We start from the raw sequence: 23596 nt of genomic DNA on the forward strand, positions 1-23596 counted from the left end.
TGCTGAGCACTGGGGCAGAGCTCTGCCCAGAGACACTGCTTGTTCTCACCTTTCCTGGCCTAAAAACCTAATTTATCTTGTGGTCCTGGGAGTTACTGAATGCTTTTCAAATAATTTAAGCATCCTCTTTTAAGTACTAGTTGAGAAAATCAGCAACAACCCCGAGCTGTGATTATGAACACCTAGGACTAATGGCTGACGTCCTCTGAGGCGGTCCTTGGGGGTCTGCAGACAGAACGGGGGCCTGCGTGGCCCGACCCCAGAGGCTGTGCTCTGTGAGCCTCTTCCAGGTCACCTAATTCATCCTTGTCCCCCAGACCCCAGATCCACATGCTGTCAGCCCCTCCCTCAAAACTGGCACTCCCCCACCTCCTGCCCCCTGCTCTGACTTTCATGCCTGGCCCTTACAAGTTGAGAAGCCTCAAGGGTAATGAAATTTTACTTTGCAAAACTAAAGTGGAAGAGTATGCTTTAGCAATAAACAAATTTCAGCTTTTAAAAGGGGAGAGGGAACTAAAGATGAGACCAGAATATTGCTTTCAGAAAGAATATTCTGTACCAAGAACAAAAGTCCCTCGTGACAGGCACTGTATAGCACACCAGGGCAGGTGTCCTGCTACCAGGTAGCAGTGAGTAGTGCCACCTATTTCTATGGCTCTTTAAACTTTTTCTCTGAGCCAATGGTGGCTCAGAGGTTAAAGCATCTGCCTGCAGTGTGGGAGACCTGGGTTCAATCCCTGGGTTGGGAATATCCTCTGGAGAAGGAAATGGCAACCCACTCCAGTATTCTTGCCTGGAGAACCCCATGAACAGAGGAGCCTGGTGGGCTATAGTCCATGGGGTTGGAAAGAGTCGGACACGACTGAGCGACTTCACTTTCACTTTAAACTTTTTAAGGCCATCATCTACTTTCATTCTCAAAAATACATTTGAAGAAAGATGGAATTATCTCCAGTTGAAAGCAAAGGAAGACATGAACTATGGGGAGGTCAGAAGTCTTACTCGAGGTCGTGCACTGGGCAGGTCTAGAATCAGGGCTCTGTGCCTCTGGCTGGTCCAGCGTTGGCTGTTCAGTGCTGTCTGGATCAGCTGATTCTATGCTGGTTTTTCTTTATCTCAGGCCATGCAAGACTGTTTTCTCTATAATATTCTGAAATAGAAACAGATTACTGTCTTCATCTCTACATGAAGTCATCATATGATTATCTTTAGCTTTCCTGAATAATATTGAATGTAATTTCAATGAAATATACTTAAAATTTTCTCTACTTTGTTTATAACTAAGAAAAGTCAATATTTCAAATGTTATATTTAAGCACTCGGGTTTTTTTTTAAGGAAATGTTTTCCTTTTTTTTCTGGAAATATTTTTTAATGATAGAAAGCAAGACAAGAAATAAAGGATCTACAAATTCATCTTTGAAAATTATAGTCTTGTATAATATCATATAAGACATGAATCGTCAGTCCAGGTTCGATGCAGGATACAGGATGCTTGGGACTGGTGCACTGGGATGACCCAGAGGGATGGTATGGGGAGGGAGGTGGGAGGGGGGTTCAGGATTGGGAACACATGTACACCTGTGGGGGATTCATGTTGATGTATGGAAAAACCAATACAATATTGTAAAGTAATTGGCCTCCAATTAAAATAAATAAATTTAAATTAAAAAAGAGAAAATTATAGTCTCAAGCATGGTTAACTTGACTTTTTTCTTGTTAATTTTAGGGAGATGAGACTTTGCTTATTCCCATTCATGCCTATCCTGTCGTGAACACACTGGACTTTCCCTCATTTATAAATCTATCAAATGTTCTACTTGGTGAAAGGTAAGTTATCAAAATGAATTACCAAAGTGTCATGGGATGTGAAAAGAGAGACTCTTATATGTAAAAACTTAGATTTCTATTTTACCTAATGGAAAGTTTTCCTCCTAGCTGAATTAGACTGGACTTGTAGTTGCAAAGACAAAAAAAAAAAAACACTCACAAACCAAAAAACCAAAATTGAAAAAAGGAAACAAACAAACCCAGTCAAGTCAAAATATCATAAGCAGGAAAGGAGTGTATTAGGTCATCAACCTGAAAGGAACAAGGTGGATCTTCAGGCATGGCTGGGTCTAGAGTTTTGACAAAGGTTGGAGAAACCTGACCTTTTCCATGTCTTGGTTTTGCTGCCCTGTGCAGGCTTCTTTCTCAACAGGCTCCCCTGCATGGGGCAAGACAGCTGCCAGAAGGTCCAAACACTATTGACAACAGGGGTGGTTGGAGGGGCTGTGAGGCTGGGAGTATTCACATAGAAGTCTCGGGATTGGATTGAATGCTGTTGGACCAGCGTGCATCTCATGCCCAGACATTAACCTGTTTTTAGATAGATTGGTGGCAGAGAAGGCAAAGACAGTAGACGGTCACAATGGAAGCCAAATCTCAAGTCCTTTCTCCTTGCTGGGAAAATAGTTGATGACTTAGGTGTACTTTAAGATGTTTCTTGTTTTTCCAGTAAATATTGAATACCTACTACCGGGCACAGTGCCATGTGTCTCTAGCGACATAAAGAAGATGAATGTTGAGCAGTTAGACTCAAGATATAATGGCCACACCAGTTGTTAAAGTTTGTTAAATGTTGAAATATTTCTGTACTGGTTGAGAAATACACACTGTCCTGTCCCTGTCCCCCCAGCTCATCTGCCTGGCCCCTCTTCTGCCACTCCTCACCTCCAGTGATGCAGTAACCAAGTTGTTACTACTAGCAGTCTGGGCACAGGGGTACCTGCAGCACCTGGCTCCAGCCTTGTATCCATGCTGGCTGTGTACTGCCGGTGAAGTCCTGCTTGGGTGATGTTTTGAGTATCACCTATGTAAAAAGACCAGTAGACAAAAGCTCTCCTTCTGAAGATCTTAAAGTCTAACGGGGACAGAACCATGTCATTAAGAAATTACACCACTTGCTAAGTGTTGCCATCAAGACACACGAGGGGTTCTGTGTGGGTCCAGAAGAGGGAGTACAGAACTGACTGGGGGGATGGGGAAAGTCCTCCCGCATAAGGGGGGGCATCCAGTTATCCTCAGAGGACACTGTGGGGTAGGCTGTGAGGATGGCATCCAGGCAGGGAAACAGGGTGTACAGAAGCATGGTGGCAGTAGAGTGTGGATCATGCCTTGCAGGTGATGAATCCAGGCCGTAGCCAGCAGATGCTAGACGCCTCTTTTCTTTCTTTTTTGGCTGCACCTGGTCTTATTTGTGGCATGTGGGATCTTCGGTCTTTGTTGCAGCATGCAGGATCTTTAGTTGAGACCTGTGAACTCCTAGTAGCAGCATTCATGTGGAATCTAGTTCCCCTACGAAGGACTGAACCTGAGCTCCCTGCATTGGGAGTGAGGAATCCCAGCCACTGGACCACCAGGGAAGTCCCTAGAGGCCTCTTGGTCTAAGGACAGAGAGTAAGCAAAGACTGTGGGCTTCAGCCTGTGTTGGGGGGTCAGAGCATGTTCAAGGGCCTATAGGCGGCACTGAGCAGGGGGATACAAGTTGCTAAAGACCCAGTAGCAGAGGAAGAGAGGCAGCAACTGAGGCTTTTTGGTAGTGGGAGGAGGTGACCAGGGTGTTTGAGCTTCAGGGCCTTTGAAACTCACCATTTAGATCTGGAACAGTTGCCTTGGTTCAGCTGATGTGAGACCCTGCCCCCTGCCCAGAGGCTTCCCATGGGCTTCTGACTCGCCATCTCTCTTATTTTTTGAAAACAGCTCTTTAAGAAGTATCAATAAATAGCACATACAAAAGAATATATAATAATATGCACAGTTTAAAGAATGATAATACGTTGAAAATTCATTTTAAGACATTAAGACATAAAGCACTACCAGTAACTTTACAACCACTGTTCTGAATTTTGTGGCAATAATTATTTGATTTAATAGTTTTGACATATACATGGGCACCCCTAAATAACACATGGTCTAGCTCTGCCAGTGTTTGATCTTTTTTCTTTTTGGCTGTGCCGGGTCTTTACTGTGGCATACAGGATCTTTTCGATCTTCCTTGCGGCATATGGGATCTAGTTCCTTGATTGGGGATCAAACCCGGGCCCCCTGCAATGGGAGCACCGAGTTTAAGCCACTGGACCACCGGGGAAGTCCCTGATCTTTATATAAATGAAATCATACTCTGCATCAGTTCTTTTGTAACTTGCTTTTTTGATCCAACATTATGCTCTCGTGGTCTAACCACGTTAACCAGAGCCGTCGTAGTTCACTGTGTGTGTTTATGGCAATGTTAAAAATCTTCTCACTGCTAACAGACCTATGGATTATTGCCACTATTTTTTTTTTGCTGTGACCAGCACTGCTGTTGTATATCCTTGTGCATGGTCTGGGGTGTGTGTTCCAGAGTTTTCTGCATTGTGCACCTAGAGGTGTAATTGCCAGTCCACATAGCTTCAGGGTCACCTTTTAATGCCAAATTGTTCTCCCATATGGGTGTGCCCATCGCACACACTCCCTTTTCCCCTGCATCATTGCCCATGGTGGGTGTTATCAAACCTTTATATTTTGGGTGATATATATTCTTGGCCCCTGGCTCTTCTTGTCTCTATTTTCCCCCAAAATGCTCAGCCAGAACTCTTTCCCAGCACCTCTTCCCTCCCCTCATCCACCTTGTCTTCACTGGCCCCTCCTCAGCACTAAGTGGTCTATGTAGGCACCCTACGGGGCTAACAGAGGTGAATCCTTCCTGGCAAGACTACTCACCCCCCACTCAACTCTATGCATTGTGATGCCAAACATAGCTATTTACTTTAAATGGATGAATAGCAATTTTCAACCAAAACCAAAGTGGTGGAAACAATTGATTTCCCAGTTCATCTGCCTCCCTTCCTCTCTCTCTCTCCCTCTCCCTCCACACATCACTCCTTGTTTGGACCATAAGCCAGGCTGTCCAGGTTGAGAGCACTGGTGCATAGACAGAAGGAAAGGATGCAGACATCAGCCTTGGTTCTGTTTTTTGACCACACTGCACTGCATGTGGAACTTCCTGGACCAGGGATCGAACCAGTACCCCCTGCAGTGGAAGTGTAGAGTCTGAACCCCTGGACCACCAAGGAAGCCCAGCCTTGGTTCTAAACACACAGATCTGCTTACTTCCCTGGAGGCTTCTCTCAAGGTATTTTATACATCATGCCCTTCATTTGTAATCAGAATGAAAATTTCAGCTAAACAGTTTATAAAACTTGAGTTACTGTGTATAACACCTTGATAATTTCAAAAATATTTCAAAACTTCAGAGTGCTATTTTGTTTCTAGCCAACAACACCTTTCCCAGACTTAATGCTTTTCCCCAACTTTTAATGACACAAGCTGCCCACACTGCATTCAATCCATAATGTCTGGTAGCAGCCCAGGGTAGGATAGGGTGAGTATTTGAAAGGATTTTCTCCTGAAATGTCCTCTGTTAATTTTAGGCTATCCTAGGGGTTAAAGGTATTATTTGGGTAGGTTCTTTATTCAACATTCATTCATTCAACAAACCTTTATAGAATGCCTACTATGTGCCAGGCACAATGGTATTACTGAGGATACATGAATCTCATCTCACAAATAGACAATTCTTTATTTTATTGAAGTATAGTTGTGCTATAATGCTTTGTTAACTTCTGCTGCATAGCAAAGAGATTCATATATATATATATATGCTATGCTATGCTAAGTCACTTTAGTCGTGTCCGACTCTGTGTGACCCCATAGACGGCATATATATATATATATATATACACACACACACACATACACGGAGGAGGGCATGGCAACCCACTTCAGTGTTCTTGCCTAGAGGAGCCTGGCAGGCTATAGTCCGGTGGGTAGCAAAGAGTCGGACATGGCTGAGCAACTTAGCACGCACTTTTGCATACATATACACACATACTTTTTCATATTCTTTTCCACTATGGTTTATCACAGGGTATTTAATATAATTCCCTGTGCTACACAGTAGGACCTTTTTGTTTATCCATTCTGTATACAATAGTTTGCATCTGCTAATCCCAAACTCCCAATTCATCCCTCCCTCAACCCCCTCCCCCTCGGCAACCACAAGTCTATTCTTTGTTTGTGAATCTGTTTCTATTTTGTAGATAAGTTCATTTGTGTCACGTTTTATATGTGTGTGTGCATGCTAAGTCGCTTCAGTCTTGTTCAACTCTGCCAGGCTTCTCTGTCCATCGGATTCTCTAACTAAGAATACTGGAGTGGGTTGCCATGCCCTCCTCCAAAGGATCTTCCCAAACCAGGGACCAGATCTGTGTCTCTTATGTCTCCTGCATTGGCAGGGAGGGTTTTTACCATTAGCACCACCTGGGAAGCCCCAGATTACACAAAGAAATGAAATATGAGATCTGTCTTTCTCTTTCTGACTTACTTCATTTAGCATGATACTCTCTAGGTCAATCCATGTTGCTGCAAATGGCATTATTTCATTCTTTTAAGGCTGAGTAATATTCCATTGTGTTTATGTGCCACATCTTCTGTATTCATTCCTCTGTTGATGGATGTCTAGGTTGTTTCCATGTTTTGGCTACTGCTGCTATGAACATAGGGGTGCATGTATCTTTTTGAATTATAGTTTTGTCTGGATGTATGTCCAGAAGTGGGATTGCTGGATCATATGGCAGCTCTATTTTTAGTTTTTTAAGGAATCTCCATACTTTTTTCCACAATGGTTACACCAATTTACATTCCCACCAACAGTGTAGGAAGGTTCCCTTTTCTTCACACTCTCTCCAGTACTTATTGTTTGTAGATATTTTAATGATGGCCTTTCTGAAAATGAGGTGGTACTTCATTGTAGTTTTAATTTGCATTTCTCTAATAATTAGCAATAATGAGCATCTTTTCATGTGCCTATTGGCCATCTGTATGTCTTCTTTGCAAAAATATCTGTTTAGGTCTTCTGCCTGTTTTTCAATGTGTTTTGTTTTAAAGGCATGGAGTATTCCAATACTTGGGGTATTGATCTTTTTTAATATAAATTTTTGACTGCGCCGGGTCTGTGTTGCTGTGTGCAGGCTTTCTCTAGTTGTGGTGCACAGGCTTAGCTGCTCCGAGGTACGTGGGATCATCCTGGACCAGGGATCTAACCTGTGTCCCTCTGCATTGGCGGGCAGATTCTTGATTACTAGACCACCAAGGAAGTCCTGGGTTGTTTGTTTTGTTGTTGTTGTTGAGTTGTATGAGCTGTTTGTTAAACGGATGATTCTAATTTCTAACTCAGAGTGTTCTGAGGAAGGACACCTAATCCAGCTCAGTGTGAAGTGAGTTGGTGGCAGGTGGGACAGGGAGGCTCAGACGAGACTTCCCAAAGGAGAACGTGCTTGCCCTGAGCTTTCAAATCAGCTGATGGAAGGGAGCAGAACAGAAGGAAAAAGGGGTGTTTTAGGTAGCACAGAGGCTTGGACAGAGTCAGAGGTGTAGAAGGCACAGCAGATTTGGCCTGTCTGGAACATTCATTAGCCTGGGGCAGGGGAAGCAGGGAGAGGGCTGAGAAAGAAAGGCCTCAGAGGCTGTGCTGGGGGGCATGGGTTTTAATGATGCCGCCAGTGAACAATGAAAGCAGAGAAACGCACAGTCTAGTCTACCTGATAGAAGCCTCACCTGAGTGGCCTGTGCGGGAACCAGAGGAGGCATGGCCAGCACTGCTGTGCACAGCCAGGCACAAGACAGGAGGGGGCCCCAGTACACCTCGGAATCAGGCACTGCTTGTCCTGTTGTCTCGTTCAGTCGCTCAGTCGTGTCCAACTCTTTGCAACTCCACAGCCTTTCACTATTTCCCGGAGTTTGCTCAGACTCATGTCCATTGAGTCGGTGATGCCATCCAACTGTCTCATCCTCTGTCGCCTTCTTCTCTTTCCCTCCATCTTTCTCAGAATCGGGGTCTTTTCTAATGAGTTGGATCTTCACATCAGGTGGCCCAAGTATTGCAGCTTCAGCTTCAGCATCAGTCCTTCTAATGAATATTCAGGGTTGATTTCCTTTAGGATTGACCGTTTTGATCTCTTTGCTGCCCAAGGGACTCTCCAAAGTCTTCTCCAGCACCACAGTTTGAAGGCATCAATTCTTCAGCACTCAGCCGTCTTTATGGTCCAACTCTCACATCCATACATGACTGCTGGAAAAACCATATCCTTGACTAGATGGACCTTTGTCGGCAAAGCGATGTCTCTGCTTTTTAATGTGCTGTCTAGGTTTGTCATAGCTTTTTTTCCAAGGAGCAAGCATCTTTTAATTTCAGGGCTGCAGTCACCATCTATAGTGATTTTGGAGCCCAAGAAAATAAAATCTTTCACTGTTTCCACTTTTTCCCCATCTATTTTCCATGAAGTGATGGGACCAGATGCCATGATCTTCATTTTTCAAATGTTTAACTTTAAACCAGCTTTTTCAGTCTCCTCTTTCACCCTTATCAAGAGATCCTTTAGTTTCTCTTCGATTTCTCCCATTAGGGTGGTACTCTGCATATCTGATGTTGTTGATGTTTCTCCCAGCAGTCTTGAATCCAGCTTGTGATTCATCCAGCCTGGCATTTCGCATGATGTACTCTGCATATAAGTTAAACAAGCAGGGTGACAATATTTAACCTTGACGTACTCCTTTTCCAGTTTTGAGCCCGTCCCTTGTTCCATGTCCAGTTCTATCTGTTGCTCCGTGACCTGCATACAGGTTTCTCAGGAAACACATTAGTTGGTCTGGTATTCCCATCCCTTTAAGAGTTTTTATAGTTTGTTGTATTCCATCAGTCAAAGGTTTTGCGTAGTCAATGAAACAGAGGTAGATGTTTCTCTGGGATTCCCTTGCTCTTTCTATGATCCAACAGATGTTGGCAATTTGGTCTCTGGCTCCTCTGTCTTTTCTAAACCACCTTGTGCCTCTGGAAGGTCTTGGTTCACATACTGCTGAAGCCTAGCTTGAAGAATTTTGAGCATTACCTTGCTAGCATGTGAAATGAAGAAAATATTACAGTAGTTTGAACATTCTTTGGCATTGACCTTATTTGGGACTGGAATGAAAACTGACCTTTTCCAGTCTTGTGGCCACTGCTGAATTTTCCAAATTTTCTGACTACTGAGTGCAGCACTCTCACAGGCACTGACTGCAAATATTAAAATGTAGCAGTAGGGCCTTAGGTTCCTTAGAAGCGGAAATAAGGATTCATTGCCCACGATTTATTAAGGCAGAACCCATAAAGGAGTGCAGGGCAGGGGTGAGGGTGCCCAGCCCCTTAGCTGAAGGTACTTCTCTGGAGAAGGTCATGGGAAGAGTCCTCAGCCACAGCAGCCCCAGGAGTCTAGCACTGGGAGCTCCAGCTGGTGAAGGAGAGGAGCCGTAGCATCGCCACAAGGCACAGCAAGCAGACGCCCTTGGGTCACACACCCGCTTGTCAGCTCTGTCCGGCTTTATCTGACTCTGGAATCTCCCTTCTCTGGAGTGACGATGCGGATTCCGTGTGAGGTTGAGGTGATGTGAGCTGCTGCCTGGCGGGGTGATTATCTCCTGATGGGTGGTGTCACGATGGAGAGTATAGGACTGGCTACTCCTGGTGCTCCCTCCTGGGGACAGAGGGGCTCTTCAGTGTGACCTTGCACTGTTCACGGTTCACTTATTGTTCTAGTTGCTGTAAGACTTGGATAGTTGGTGGCATTAATTACGTAGATTTTTCTTTTTTACATTACATGGCTATGTACATTATTCTGATACATATAGTTCATAAATTAAGGTTCTTTAGAAAAGTTATGTGCAAGACATGCAATACTGGATTTATATTAATACAGTGGATCCCAGGATGTGATTAATTGGAGGAAAAAGAGTTGGATTAGGCATTTTGGCTAAAAGAAGGAGAAGTTATAACACAGAGTACACACACTTCTGGTTTGAAAGGCAACTGCAGCATGGGTGCTTGGCTCAACATGATCTGTGATAAAATATTAATGCTCCTCCCTACATTAGTGGACTTGCTGCAGCCACTGCTCGGTGAGTAAGAAGCAGTGATCCCTCACCTGTGACCTCCAGTCTTACCTCTCACCTGGGAGCCCATCAGGCCACCACCTGCCCTCGAGGCTGATTTGCAGTCACGTGTGCTCGGTCACTCAGTGCTGTCTGACTCTGTGATCCCATGGACTGTAAAGCACCAGGCTCTTCTGTCCATGGGATTCTCCAGGCAAGAATACTGAAGTGGGTTGCCATTTCCTCCTCCAGGCGATCTTCCCAACCCAGGGGTTGAACGCATGTCCCCCTGTGGCTCCTGCATTGGGAGGTGGATTTTCTACCACCAAGCCACCTGGGAAGCCCCAGTTTGCAGCTCAGCTCCTACTGTTTCCCTGCCTCTGCCCTCAGCCCCCAGCCCTCAGTGAAAACAAATTCCCCCACCTCTGCTCCATCACTTCTCCGGGGGCTGCTTGTGAGGCCCAGCTCTGGGGCCAGAAATGATGCCCATGCAGATGCTGCCTCTGCAGCCAACCTCACCCAGTAGCCCTGCTCCACACCCAGAGAGCCAGCACCTCCTCCGGCCGCACCGACCACCTGTTAATGTGTCTCACAGGACAGGCACAGGCTTCTGGCACCTATGCCTCCAGCTCCTTCTTAGCCCTCTTCCTTCTCAGCCCCTCAAACTCGGTCTCTCCCTTCTTAGCTTCTTGTGAAGCACTAAAGCCCAGGATGGTTTTCTGAGGATCATCTTGCTGCAGAGAGTGGGGTGTGTCCCTCCAACAATCCTATCTTGTCTGGCACAAATGGTTTATCCCTCAGCGTGTCATCCATCTGCCCGTTCCAAATTTGTGCTTCTGATTTTATTAAACTGACCTGCTCCGTTTAGTCCACATAGTGGGGGTTCCCATGATTTATTTTTTTGTAAACATTTCAGGCTTATGGTTGCCAAGGGGGAGGAGGATGGGAGGGGATGGACTAGGAGTTTGGGGTTAGCAGATGCAAACTATTTGTAGGGAATGGATAAGCAACAAGGTCCTACTGTAAAGCACAGGGAGCTATATTCAATGTCTTGTGATAAACCATAGTAGAAAAGAAAATGAAAAAAATGTGTGTGCATAACACATTTATATATATGTATAACTGGGGGCTTCCCTGGTGGCTCAGACGGTAAAGAATCTGCCTGCAATGCAGGACACCCGGGTTCTATCCCTGGGTCCAGAAGATCCCCTGGAGAAGAGAACAGCAACCCACTGTAGTATTCTTGCCTGGAGAATTCCGTGGACTGAGGAGCCTGGCAGGCTACAGTCCATGGGGTCACAAAGAGTCAGACACAACTGAGTGGCTTTCACTTTCATGTTTGAGTCACTTTGCTGTAGAGCAGAAATTAGCACAACATAGTAAATCAACTATACTTCTTTAAAATAAATTTTAAAAATTTCAGTTAGTTGCCAGCAATGAAAAATCAGAAGATTTCACATGAAATTTAGATTTCCACGTTTTGGGGTTGTTTTTTGTTTTGTTTTGTTTTGTTTTGAAAAAAGAAAGCTCCGGAAGTACCAGGCCCAGATTCCTTTCTGATTACAATCAGCTCAGCAGGGACGGCATGGACACTGCCCCTTCAGAGGGCCATGCCTCTGCCAGGCGCCACCGTCCCCACCTCTCCCTGCTGCCTCACAGGCCAGCCTCTCCGCTCAGTGTTACCTGCCTGGCCTGTGAGGACCCTCAGTAAAGAAACTGAAAAGGAGACAACACCGTGCAGGGTCTAGATTCCCATCCAGACTCTGCTTGGTGATAGCTGCGTAGCTCTGAAAGTCGACAGCCATCGTCATTGTCGTCACCAAGGAGATTTTTGCCTAAATGATGCGCAGATGAGACCAAACAGTTTGGCTCACACTTCAACAAAGGTGGACAACTTACAGAGAAATTGCTATGAGAGGCTTGGGGTGGGGAGGCTGGCGGCCAAGCTGAAGGTGGGTTTCCAAGGCTCGGGGACTGGGCTGATGTCAGAGGGGTTGTGTGAAGCCCCCGAAACAACCTGTGAGGAACTCTGCATGAGCTGGGGAGAGGGGCCAGGGTGAGGCAGGCAGGGAGGAGTCAGGGTGTAGCTGTAGGTTCTAGGGCTAAGAGCTTCTTTCTCTTGGCATGTTTATATCTGTGTGTGTGTGTGTGTGTGTGTGTGTGTGTGCATTTTAAACTGTTTTCTTTTTTTATCGGATTATAGTTGATTTACAGTGTTATGTTAGTTTCAGGTGTACAGGAAAGTGATTCAGTTATACATATATATATATTTATATATTCTTCCCCCATATGGGTTATTATAAAATACTGAGTATAGTTCCCTGTGCTATATGGTAGATCTTTGTCATTTATCTATTTTATGTATAGTAGTGTGTATCTCTTACCCCCAAATTCCTAATGTATCCTCTCCACCCTCTCTTGGCGTATATATTGTTTAAAAAGTTTTATTGAGATAGAATTTGCATATCATTGTACTAATTTACAGCATACAGTTCAGTGGTTTTTAGTATGTATCAACCATCACCACAATTCTAGGCTATTTTTATTGCCTGAAAAGAACATTCCACCTTCTCATTTCTCCCTCAAACTTCACAGCCTTAAGTAAACTCTAATTTACTTTGTGTCTCTATAAATGTGCTTATTCTGGACATTTCCTAAAAATGGAATCATATGTCTTATGGTCCTTGGTGATTGACTTCTTTTACTTAGCATAATGTTTTCAGTTTGCATCCAGCTTGTAGCATGTATCAGTACTTTATTCCTTTTTAGTGCCAAATAATGTTCTACTATATGGATAAACCGTATCTTATTATCTGTTCATCAGTTGATGGGCATTGAGTTGTTTCCACTTTTTGGCTACTTTGAATAGTGCTGCTATAAACATGTATTTGTTTTTATGCAGATAAGTGTTTTCATTTCTGTTGGCTACATACCTGGAAACAGAATTGCTAGGCTATAATAGTAACTCCGTGTTTAACATTTTGAGAAGCTGCCACACTATTTTTCAAATGACCGCACCATTTTTCATTCTTATGAAAATGTCTGAGGGTTCCAATGTCATTTATATGTTTATTTGTTTTTATTTTAAAAGTTTATTGGAGTATAGTTGATTTACATTATTATGTTAGTTTCAGGTGTACAGTGAAGTGAATCAGTTATATGTATACATATATCCACTTTTAGATTCTTTTCCCATATGGGCCATTACAGACTATTGAGTAGTTTCCTGTGCTATACAGTAGGTCCGTATTAGTTATCTATTTTATATATGGGGCTTCCCTGGCTCAGATGGTAGAGAATCTGCCTGCAGTGTGGGGTGCTGCTGCTGCTGCTAAATCGCTTCAGTCGTGTCTGACTCTGTGCGACCCCATAATGGCAGCCCACCAGGCTCCCCTGTCCATGGGATTCTCCAGGCAAGAACACTGGAGTGGGTTGCCATTTCCTTCCCCAATGCACGAAAGTGAAAAGTGAAAGTGAAGTTGCTCAGTCGTGTCCAACTCTTAGCAACCCTATGGACTGCAGCCTACCAGGCTCCTCCGTCCATGGGATTCTCCAGGCAAGAGTACTGGAGTGGGGTGCCATTGCAGTGTGGGGCACCTGGGTTCAATTCGTGGGTCAGGAAGATTTCCTGGAGAAAGGAATGGCTACCCACTCCAGTATTCTTGCCTGGAGAATTCCATGGACAGAGCAGCCTGTATTCCAATGACATTTATGTGTTTAAATGTCAGAATAAAGCAATTCTTTCTATAGCTAAAGAAAAAAAAAATACTGCACATTATGAGGAAGGACAAAGGTGATGGGAAAACATAAATTTAGCAGAAGGTAGATTCAGAAGAATATATGTTCTCTTTATGTGTGTGTGTGTGTGTGTGTGTATATATATATATATATAAAATCAATTTAGACTAAATTGCCAGAAGTTGTAGAATTTTCATTTAATATCCCAGGTTTGCTCTCTTTGAGGTTGCTTCTGGGGAGAAGCAGGTGTGGTCTGGGTCGAGCCTTTCTGAGGATTGGGTGACACCTCAGTCACTGTCCAAAAGGTCAGGAGACAGACTTGTATCTGTTCATCAACTACGTTCTCATGGGCTGGATTTGATAGTTGTAAATTTTCCCCGCTGAGATAAAATCCCACATGGACATTTGCCAATTACCTATAAACAACTCTGGTGGTTTAAAATCTGGTGAACTGTGTTTTGACAGCTTCTGTAAATAACAAAAAGTAGCATTCCAGTTTCTATCCAACATTTATCCAACATCCAACCATGGGATGCAGAGGCCTTTCAGCTGTCTTTCACCTGCAGATGTTGAAACTGCTCTAAAACTGGGTAAGCCCAGCCATCACTTCGTTTCTTAGAGAGTGTTGTGGATCGGATACAGTGCTACTCTTCCTGCACATATAAGTAAATGAAAGCATGCTTTTGAGAGGCACTGAAATGTTACATCTTCCTGTTTCCATGACTCTAGAAAGATTCATCTTAAATCATCTTACTCTGAAATTTCCCTGGCAGTGTCTATCTCATACTGAATAACTGGCTGAAATCTGGAGCAAATCCAGTTGATTGGCTAGTTGTCCTCTCCATGTGGATCACCTGACTCTCCTAGCATCAAACTGATTTGGTTGACCAGTTGATTGGAGTGCTATAGACAAGCTTACCTGAAAGTCTCCTAGGGTCCTCTCTAGTTGTGGTACATGGCTTCTCATTGCAGTGGCTTCTCTCGTTGCAGAGCACAGGCTGTAGGCTCTCAGGCTTCAGTAGTCATAATGCATGGGCTTAGTTGCCCTGAGGTATGTGTGATCTTAGTTCCTGGACCAGGGATTGAACCCATGTCCCCTACATTGGAAGGTGGATTCTTAACCACTGGATCACCAGGGAAGTCCCAAAGAGAGCTTTCAATGGAAGGCCTAAATTTGTTTTGTTTTGTTTTCAAGTTTTTCTCACAAAATGTTGAATCCCAGACTTTTGACTACTGGAGAAAGTCATCGAAAGGCTGAAAAACAAAATTTAGGAAAGCAGTATTGACCTTTCTAGAGCTTAGCTTGAAAACTGTAATACTCTGCTTTTCTCCCTTGGATTTAGTGCAAATATGATTTGGAAAATTGCCCTTGGTTTGCATGGAACTAAGGATTGGAGCAACACTAACAGATGGTCAGTTTAGGAATGTGTGTATCACACTGAGGAAACCAGAAGGGAAAGAGACACGTGTACCCCAATGTTCATCGCAGCACTGTTTATAATAGCCAGGACATGGAAGCAACCTAGATGTCCATCAGCAGATGAATGGATAAGAAAGCTGTGGTACATATACACAATGGAGTATTACTCAGCCATTAAAAAGAATACATTTGAATCAGTTCTAATGAGGTGGATGAAACTGGAGCCTATTATACAGATTGAAGTAAGCCAGAAAGAAAAACACCAATACAGCATACTAACGCATATATATGGAATTTAGAAAGATGGTAACAATAACCCTGTGTACGAGACAGCAAAAGAGACACTGATGTATAGAACAGTCTTATGGACTCTGTGGGAGAGGGAGAGGGTGGGAAGATTTGGGAGAATGGCATTGAAACATGTAAAATATCATGTTTGAAACGAGTTGCCAGTCCAGGTTCGATGCACGATACTGGATGCTTGGGGCTGGTGCACTGGGACGACCCAGAGGGATGGTATGGGGAGGGAGGAGGGAGGAGGGTTCAGGATGGGGAACACATGTATACCTGTGGCAGATTCATTTTGATATTTGGCAAAACTAATAGAATTATGTAAAGTTTAAAAATAAAATAAAATAAAATTTAAAAAAAATTTAAAAAAAAGGAATGTGTGTATCAGGGGCCATGGTAAAAGGTGGAGTACTTTTTTTTATTTAGGGCTTTCTAGTTTTTGTATGGCACCCCACTCCAATACTCTTGCCTGGAAAATCCCATGGATGGAGGAGCCAGTCAAACATGACTGAGCGACTTCACTTTCACTTTTCACTTTCATGCATTGGAGAAGGAAATGGCAACCCACTCCAGTGTTCTTGCCTGGAGAATCCCAGGGATGGGGGAGCCTGCCGTCTATGGGGTCGCACAGAGTCGGATATGACTGAAGCGACTTAACAGCCGCAGCAGCAGCAGTTTTTGTATAAATTCTTGGAATGATACATTAAATGCAATAGATACATTATATGGCTTATATGAAACTACCAACCTAGTATCATGGACTAAACAGTAAGAAACTTTAAAATATTGTTATGAAAACTATTCATGGATTAGCTCCCAGCTCTAGTATTTAAGAATGCAGGATAAGGAGTTTCAGTGTCTACTCCTGGAAGAAGCAAAGGTAAATATTGGGGATGGCATGGTTTCTAGAGTGTGATTTTTTTTTTTTTTTTTTTGGTCATGCCATGTGTCTTATGAGAGTACAGAGTCATAAGCACTGGACCACCAGAGAATTCCCTAGAATGTGATTATTTAATGCTTGTCAAAATATTTAGAGTAGCTAGCAACCAGGGACCTGCCCTGACTAAAGATTAGCAGCCCTGAATTTCGTTCCTTACCCCACATTATCTGTACCTCTAGTGAGTTGTAGATGCTATTTTCTATACAATGTATTATTTCTATTACTGTTTTCATGTTTAAGTGAAGTTATCCTTTACTTTTTAAAAGGTCTTTTGAACTGTGTGATTCCACTCAGAGCAGGTACTCAGACTCATCATGTTTAGAGACAGAGAGCAGAAGGGTGGGTACCAGAGGCTAGGGGATGGGATTACAGTTTAATGGGGACAGAGTTCCAATTTTGCAAGTGATAGAAGTTCTGGAGAAAGACAGTGGTGATGGTTGTACAACAGTGTGAATGTCCCCAGTTCCACTCAACTGTGCCCTTGCTGCTGCTGCTTAATCTCCTCAGCCATGTCCAACTCTGTGCGACCCCATGGACTGTAGCCTGGCATGCTCCCCTGTCCATGGAATTTTCCAGGCAAGAGTACTGGAGTGGGTTGCCATGCCCTCCTTGGGAACTTCCCAACCCAGGGATCAAACCTGAGTCTTCTACATTGCAGGCAGATTCTTGGAAGCCCAAACTGTACCCTTCAGTTCAGTTCAGCCGCTCAGTCGCATCCGACTCTTTGCGACCCCATGAATCGCAGCACGCCAGGCCTCCCTGTCCATCACCAACTCCCGGAGTTCACTCAGACTCACGTCCATCGAGTCAGTGATGCCATCCAGCCATCTCATCCTCTGTCGTCCCCTTATCCTCCTGCCCCCAATCCCTCCCAGCATCAGAGTCTTTTCCAATGAGTCAACTCTTCGCATGAGGTGGCCAAAGTACTGGAGTTTCAGCTTTAGCATCATTCCTTCCAAAGAAATCCCAGGGCTGATCTCCTTTAGATTGGACTGGCTGGATCTCCTTGCAGTCCAAGGGACTCTCCAACACCACAGTTCAAAAGCATCAATTCTTCGGCGCTCAGCCTTCTTCACAGTCCAACTCTCACATCCATACATGACCACTGGAAAAACCATAGCCTTGACTAGACGAACCTTTGTTGGCAAAGTAATGTCTCTGCTTTTCAATATGCTATCTAGATTGGTCATAACTTTCCTTCCAAGGAGTAAGCGTCTTTTAATTTCATGGTTGCAGTCACCAATGGTGATTTTGGAGCCCAAAAAAATAAAGTATGACACTGTTTCCGCTGTTTCCCCATCTATTTCCCATGAAGTGATGGGACCGGATGCCATGATCTTCGTTTTCTGAATGTTGAGCTTTAAGCCAACTTTTTCACTCTCCACTTTCACTTTCATCAAGAGGCTTTTTAGTTCCTCTTCACTTTCTGCCATAAGGGTGGGAATGGGTAAATTTTATGGTATATACATTTTCTAAAAAAGGTATTTAGAAATATGAATTGGGTATATATTGTCTCTGTGAATGACGGTAACATGTCACCAGGTCACCTCTAACTTCTTCAAAATTCAGTTCCCTTCCCTACCGCCAGAGAAATATCTTAACTTCCTTAACCAAGTATGCAAGGGGACCTCATTTAATAATACTTCTGGTTGTTCCCTAGTGTTTTCAGAATTCCATCTTTTCCTAAACTACTGGGATGTGTGTAAAATTTTACCAGTGGGGAGAACTAAGTAGGGTTGGGGAAGACATTGAATTAAGGGCAAGAAGGGAACTTGACAGTCACACCAGCAAGAGAAAAAGCATCAAACCTCCCTGACTCCTTGTCTCCTTCTGGGTCTTTGCCTCTAACATTGGTCTGTGTGTGTGTGTGCTTAGTCACTTCAGTTGTGTCCAACTCTTTGCAACCCATGGACTGTAGTCCACCAGCCTCCTCTGTCCATGGGATTCTCCAGGCAAGAATACTGGAGTGGGTTGCCATTCCCTCCTCCAGGGGATCTTCCCCACCCAGGGTTTGAACCCATGTCTCTTATGTCTCCTGCATTGGCAAGTGGATCCTTTACCACCAGCACCACCTGGGAAGCCCAATACTGGTCTAAGCTGAGTCTAAAGTAAGGATGGTGTGTAATTCTGTAAAGGAAAAAAAAAAAATTAGATGCCTGTTAAGTGACCATTTCTTTATGTAAATTTGTGTTTGTCCTTATTTAACTATGTCATTAAAGATCCTGAGTCCACTGTGCTTCTGGTTTGAGGCCCCAGTCCCAGTTAACTGTGTCTTTGAAAGTGAGATAAGCAGCATATGGCAGTTCACAGGAACATAAATTATCTGAGATTGCAAGGGCATACTTTGAAGTCGGAAACATAATTTACTCTGCATTCTTCATATCTTTTCAAATTGTGGCACATTCATCTGGGGATCTGGCTTATCGAGAAACTAATCATTTTGTCTGATTTCTTTCTATTTTGGTTGGTCATCTTCTGAATACAGCAGTTTACACCTCAGGCTTGAAGGAAACTAACTGGCCAGTCCCCAGACACCCCCACCCCTTTCTCTCTACACGCATGCCAGGACTTGAGGGGAGGTTGGTAACATTTGAGAAAAAGTCCTGGGACTTTAGAAGCCTTTCTTGATGATGGACTAATTGAAGAACTTGCCTTTCAAAAAGCTCAGCAAATAAAGCCCAAAGGGATCAGTTTTGAAGAGAAAATCAATGGGGAAGAAGCTGTAGGTGTGAACAGTGAGATGTCTTAGTTTTTTGTGGTTGTTAGAGACCGAGGAGAGAGACATAGCATGACAGTTAAGAGCTTGGGTCCTGGGGTCCTGGCTTTCACTCCCACCTTAGTCAGTTCAATCAGTCAGTCGTGACCCCATGGACTGCAGCATGCCAGGCTTCTCTGTCCATCACCAACTCCAGGAGCTTGCTTAAACTCATGTCCACTGCGTCAGTGATGCCATCCAACCATCTCATCCTCTGTCATCCCCTTCTCCTCCTGCCTTCAATCTTTCCCAGCATCAGGGTCTTTCCCAATGAGTCAGTTCTTCACATCAGGTGGCCAAAGTATTGGAGTTTCAGCTTCAGCATCAGTCCTTCCAATGAATATTCAGGACTGATTTCCTTTAGGATGGACTGGTTGGATCTCCTTGCAGTCCAAGGGACGCTCAAGAGTCTTCTCCAGCACCACAGTTCAAAAGCATCAATTCTTTGGTGCTCAGCTTTCTTTATAGTCCAACTCTCACATTCATACATAGCTACTGGAAAAACCATAGCTTTGACTAGACGGACCTTTGTTGGCAAAGCGATGTCTCTGCTTTTGAATATTCTGTCTAGGTTGGTCATAGCTTTTCTTCCAAGGAGCAGGTGTCTTTTCATTTCATGGCTGCAGTCACCATCTACAGTGATTTTGGAGCCCAAGAAAATAAAGACTGTCACTGTTTCTATTGTTTCCCCATTTATTTGCCATGAAGTGATGGGACTGGATTCCATGATCTTAGTTTTCTGAATGTTGAGTTTTAATCCGATTTTTTCACTCTCCTCATTCACTTTCATCAAGAGGCTCTTTAGTTCTTCTTCATTTTCTGCCACTGGTGGTGTTATCTGCGTATCTGAGGTTATTACTATTTCTTCCTGCAATCTTGATTCCAGCTTGTGCTTCATCCAGCCTGGCATTTCGCATGATGTACTCTGCATGTAAGTTAAATAAGCAGGGTGACAATATACAGCCTTGAGGTACTCCTTTCCCAATTTGGAACCAGTCTGTTGTTCCATGTCCCATTCTAACTGATGCTTCTTGACCTACATACAGATTTCTCAGGAGGCAGGTAAGGTGGTCTGGTATTCTGATCTCTTTAAGAATTGTCCACAGTTTGTTGTGATCCACACAGCCAAAGGCTTTGGCATAGTAAATAAAGCAGAAGTAGATGTTTTTTTGGCGCTCTTTTGCTTTTTCGATTATCCAACAGATGTTGGCAATTTGATCTCTGTTTCCTCTGCCTTGTCTAAATCTAACTTGAACATCTGGAAGTTCATGGTTCACATACTGTTGAAGCCTGGCTTAAAGAATTTTGAGCATTACTTTGCTAGCATGTGAGATGAGTGCAATTGTGTGGTAGTTTGAAGATTCTTTAGCATTGCCTTTCTTTGGGACCGGAATGAAAACTGACCTTTTCCAGTCCTGTGGCCACTGCTGAATTTTCCAAATTTGCTGGTATATTGTGTGCAGCACTTTAACAGCATCATCTTTTAGGATTTGAAATATCTCAGCTGAAATTCCATCACCTCCACCAGCTTTGTTCACCATGATGCTTTCTAAGGCCCACTTGACTTATCATTCCAGGATGTCTGGCTCTAGGTGAGTGATCACACCATCACGGTTATCTGGGTCATGAAGATCTTTTTTGTACAGTTCTTCTGTGTATTCTTGCCACCTCTTCTTAATATCTTCTGGTACTGTTAAGTCCATACCGTTTATGTCCTTTATTATGCCCATCTTTGCATGAAATGTTCCCTTGATATCTCTAATTTTCTTGAAGAGATCTCTTGTCTTTCCCATTCTATTGTTTTCCTCTGTTTCTTTGCATTGATCACTGAGGAAGGCTTTCTTATGTCACCTTGCTATTCTTTGGAACTCTGCATTCAAATGGGTATATCTTTCCTTTTCTCAGCTATTTGTAAGTCCTCCTCAGACAACCATTTTGCATTTTTGCATTTCTTTTTCTTGGTGATGGTCTTGATCACTGCCTCCTATACAATGTTACAAACCTCCGTCCATATTTCTTCAGGCACTGTATCTATCAGATCTAATCCCTTGAATCTATTTGTCACTTCCACTGTATAATCGTAAGGGATTTGATTTAGGTCATATCTGAATGGTCTAGTGGTTTTCCCTACTTTCTTCAGTTTAAGTCTGAATTAGGCAATAAGGAGTTCATGATCTTAGCCCTAGTCAGCTCCTGGTCTTCTTTTTGCTGACTGCTTAGAGCTTCTCCATCTTTGGTTGCAAAGAATATAATGAATCTGATTTCGGTGTTGGCCATCTGATGATGTCCATTTGTAGAGTCTTCTCTTGTGTTGTTGGAAGAGGGTGTTTGCTATGACCAGTGCGTTCTCTTAGCAAAAATCTATTAGCCTTTGCTCTGCTTCATTCTGTACTCCAAGGCCAAACTTGCCTGTTACTCCAGGTATCTCTTGACTTCCTACTTTTGCAATCCAGTCCCCTATAATGAAAAGGACATCTTTTTTGAGTGTTAATTCTATAAGGTCTTGTAGGTCTTCATAGAACCATTCAACTTACACTTCAAGCATTAGTGGTTGGGGCTGCTGCTGCTGCTGCTAAGTCGCTTCAGTTGTGTCCGACTCTGTGCAACCCCATAGACGGCAGCCTACCAGGCTCCCCCGTCCCTGGGATTCTCCAGGCAAGAATACTGGAGTGGGTTGCCATTTCCTTCTCCAATGCATGAAAGTGAAAAGTGAAAGTGAAGTCGCTCAGTCGTGTCCGACTCTTAGCGACCTCATGGACTGCAGCCTACCAGGCTCCTCCGTCCATGGGATTTTCCAGGCAAGAGTACTGGAGTGGGGTGCCATTGCCTTCTCCAGTGGTTAGGGCGTAGACTTGGATTATTGTGATATTGACTGGTTTGCCTTGGAAATAAACAGAGATCATTCTGTTGTTTTTGAGATTGTACCCAAGTACTGCATTTCGGACTCTTTGGTTGACTATGAAGGCTACTCCATTTCTTCTAAGGGATTCTTGCCCACGGTAGTAGATATAATGGTCATCGAAGTTAAATTCATCCATTCCAGTCCATTTTAGTTCACTGATTCCTAAAATGTCAGTGTTCACTCTTGCCATCTATTTTCCCACTTCCAATTTGCCTTGATTCTTGGACCTAACTTTCCAGGTTCCTATGCAATATTGTTCTTTACAGCATTGGACTTTTCTTCCATCACCAGTCACATCCACAACTGGGCATTGTTTTTGCTTTGGCTCCATCTCTTCATTTTTTCTGGAATTGTTTCTCCAGTCTTCTCCAGTAGCATATTGGGCACCTACCGACTTGGGGAGTTCATCTTTCAGTGTCATATCTTTTTGCCTTTTCATACTGTTCACAGGGTTCTCAAGCCAAGAGTGCTGAAATGGTTTGCCATTCCCTTCTCCAGTGGACCACCTTTTGTCAGAACTCTCCACCATGACCCATCTGTCTTGGGTGGCCCTACACTGCAAGGAGATCCAACCAGTCCATCCTAAAGGAGATCAGTCCTGGGTGTTCATTGGAAGGACTGATGTTAAAGCTGAAACTCCAGTACTTTGGCCACCTGTTGTGAAAAGCTGACTCATTTGAAAAGACCCTGATGCTGGGAAAGATTGAGGGCAGGAGGAGAAGGGGATGACAGAGGATAAGATGGTTGGATGGCATCACCGACTCGATGGACATGGATTTGGGTGGACTCCAGGAGTTGGTGATGGACAGGGAGGCCTAGTGCTGTGGTTCACGGGGTGGCAAAGAGTCGGACACGACAGAGCGACTGAACTGAACTGAACTGACGTGGCATGGCTTATAGTTTCCTTGAGTTAGACAAGGCTGTGGTCCATGTGATCAGTTTTCTGTGATTGTGATTTTCATTCTGTCTGCCTTCTGAGGTATAAGGATAAGAGGCTTACGGAAGCTTCCTGATGGGGAGAGACTGACTGTGGGGGAAACTGGTTCTTGGTTCTGATGGTTGGAGCCATGCTCAGTAAATTTTAATCCAATTTTCTGTTGATGGGCGGGACTATGTTCCCTCCCTGTTGTTTGACCTGAGATCAAACTATGGCAGAAGTAATGAAGATAATGGCGACCTCCTTGAAAAGGTCCTGTGCACTGCTGCACTCAGTGCCTCTGACGCTGCAGCAGGCTACTGCTGATGCATGCCTCTGCCGGAGACTTCTGGACACTCAACAGGCAAGTCTGGGTCAGTCTCTTGTGGGTCTGACTGCTCCTTTCTCCTGGGTCCTGGTGCACACAAGGTTTTGTTTCAGCCCTCCAAGAGTCTGTTTCCCTAGTCCTGGATAAGTTCTGGCGGCTCTATATTGGGTTAATAGCGACCTCCTCTAAGAGGGCTTATGCCACACTCAGGTCTGCTGTACCCAGAGCCCCTGCCCCTGTGACAGGCCACTGCTGACCTATCCTCCACAGGGGACACTCAAACACTCAAAGGCAGGTCTGGCTCAGTCTCTTTGGGGTCTC

The 23596-nt window shown here is 44.0% G+C and overlaps 1 protein-coding gene across 1 annotated transcript in view; it reads left to right on the plus strand.

Annotated features, from left to right (window-relative positions):
* The window catches only part of CFAP221 (cilia and flagella associated protein 221), a 127494-nt gene that overhangs the window by 20610 nt on the left and 83288 nt on the right, over window positions 1-23596 (plus strand). The window contains exon 6 of the mRNA XM_055572896.1: window positions 1728-1828. Coding sequence (XP_055428871.1) covers window positions 1728-1828 — 101 coding nt within the window. The remainder of the gene's footprint in view (window positions 1-1727; window positions 1829-23596) is intronic.

Source organism: Bubalus kerabau, chromosome 3 (genome assembly GCF_029407905.1).
Source record: "Bubalus kerabau isolate K-KA32 ecotype Philippines breed swamp buffalo chromosome 3, PCC_UOA_SB_1v2, whole genome shotgun sequence".
NCBI classification, from domain to species: Eukaryota; Metazoa; Chordata; class Mammalia; order Artiodactyla; family Bovidae; genus Bubalus; species Bubalus kerabau.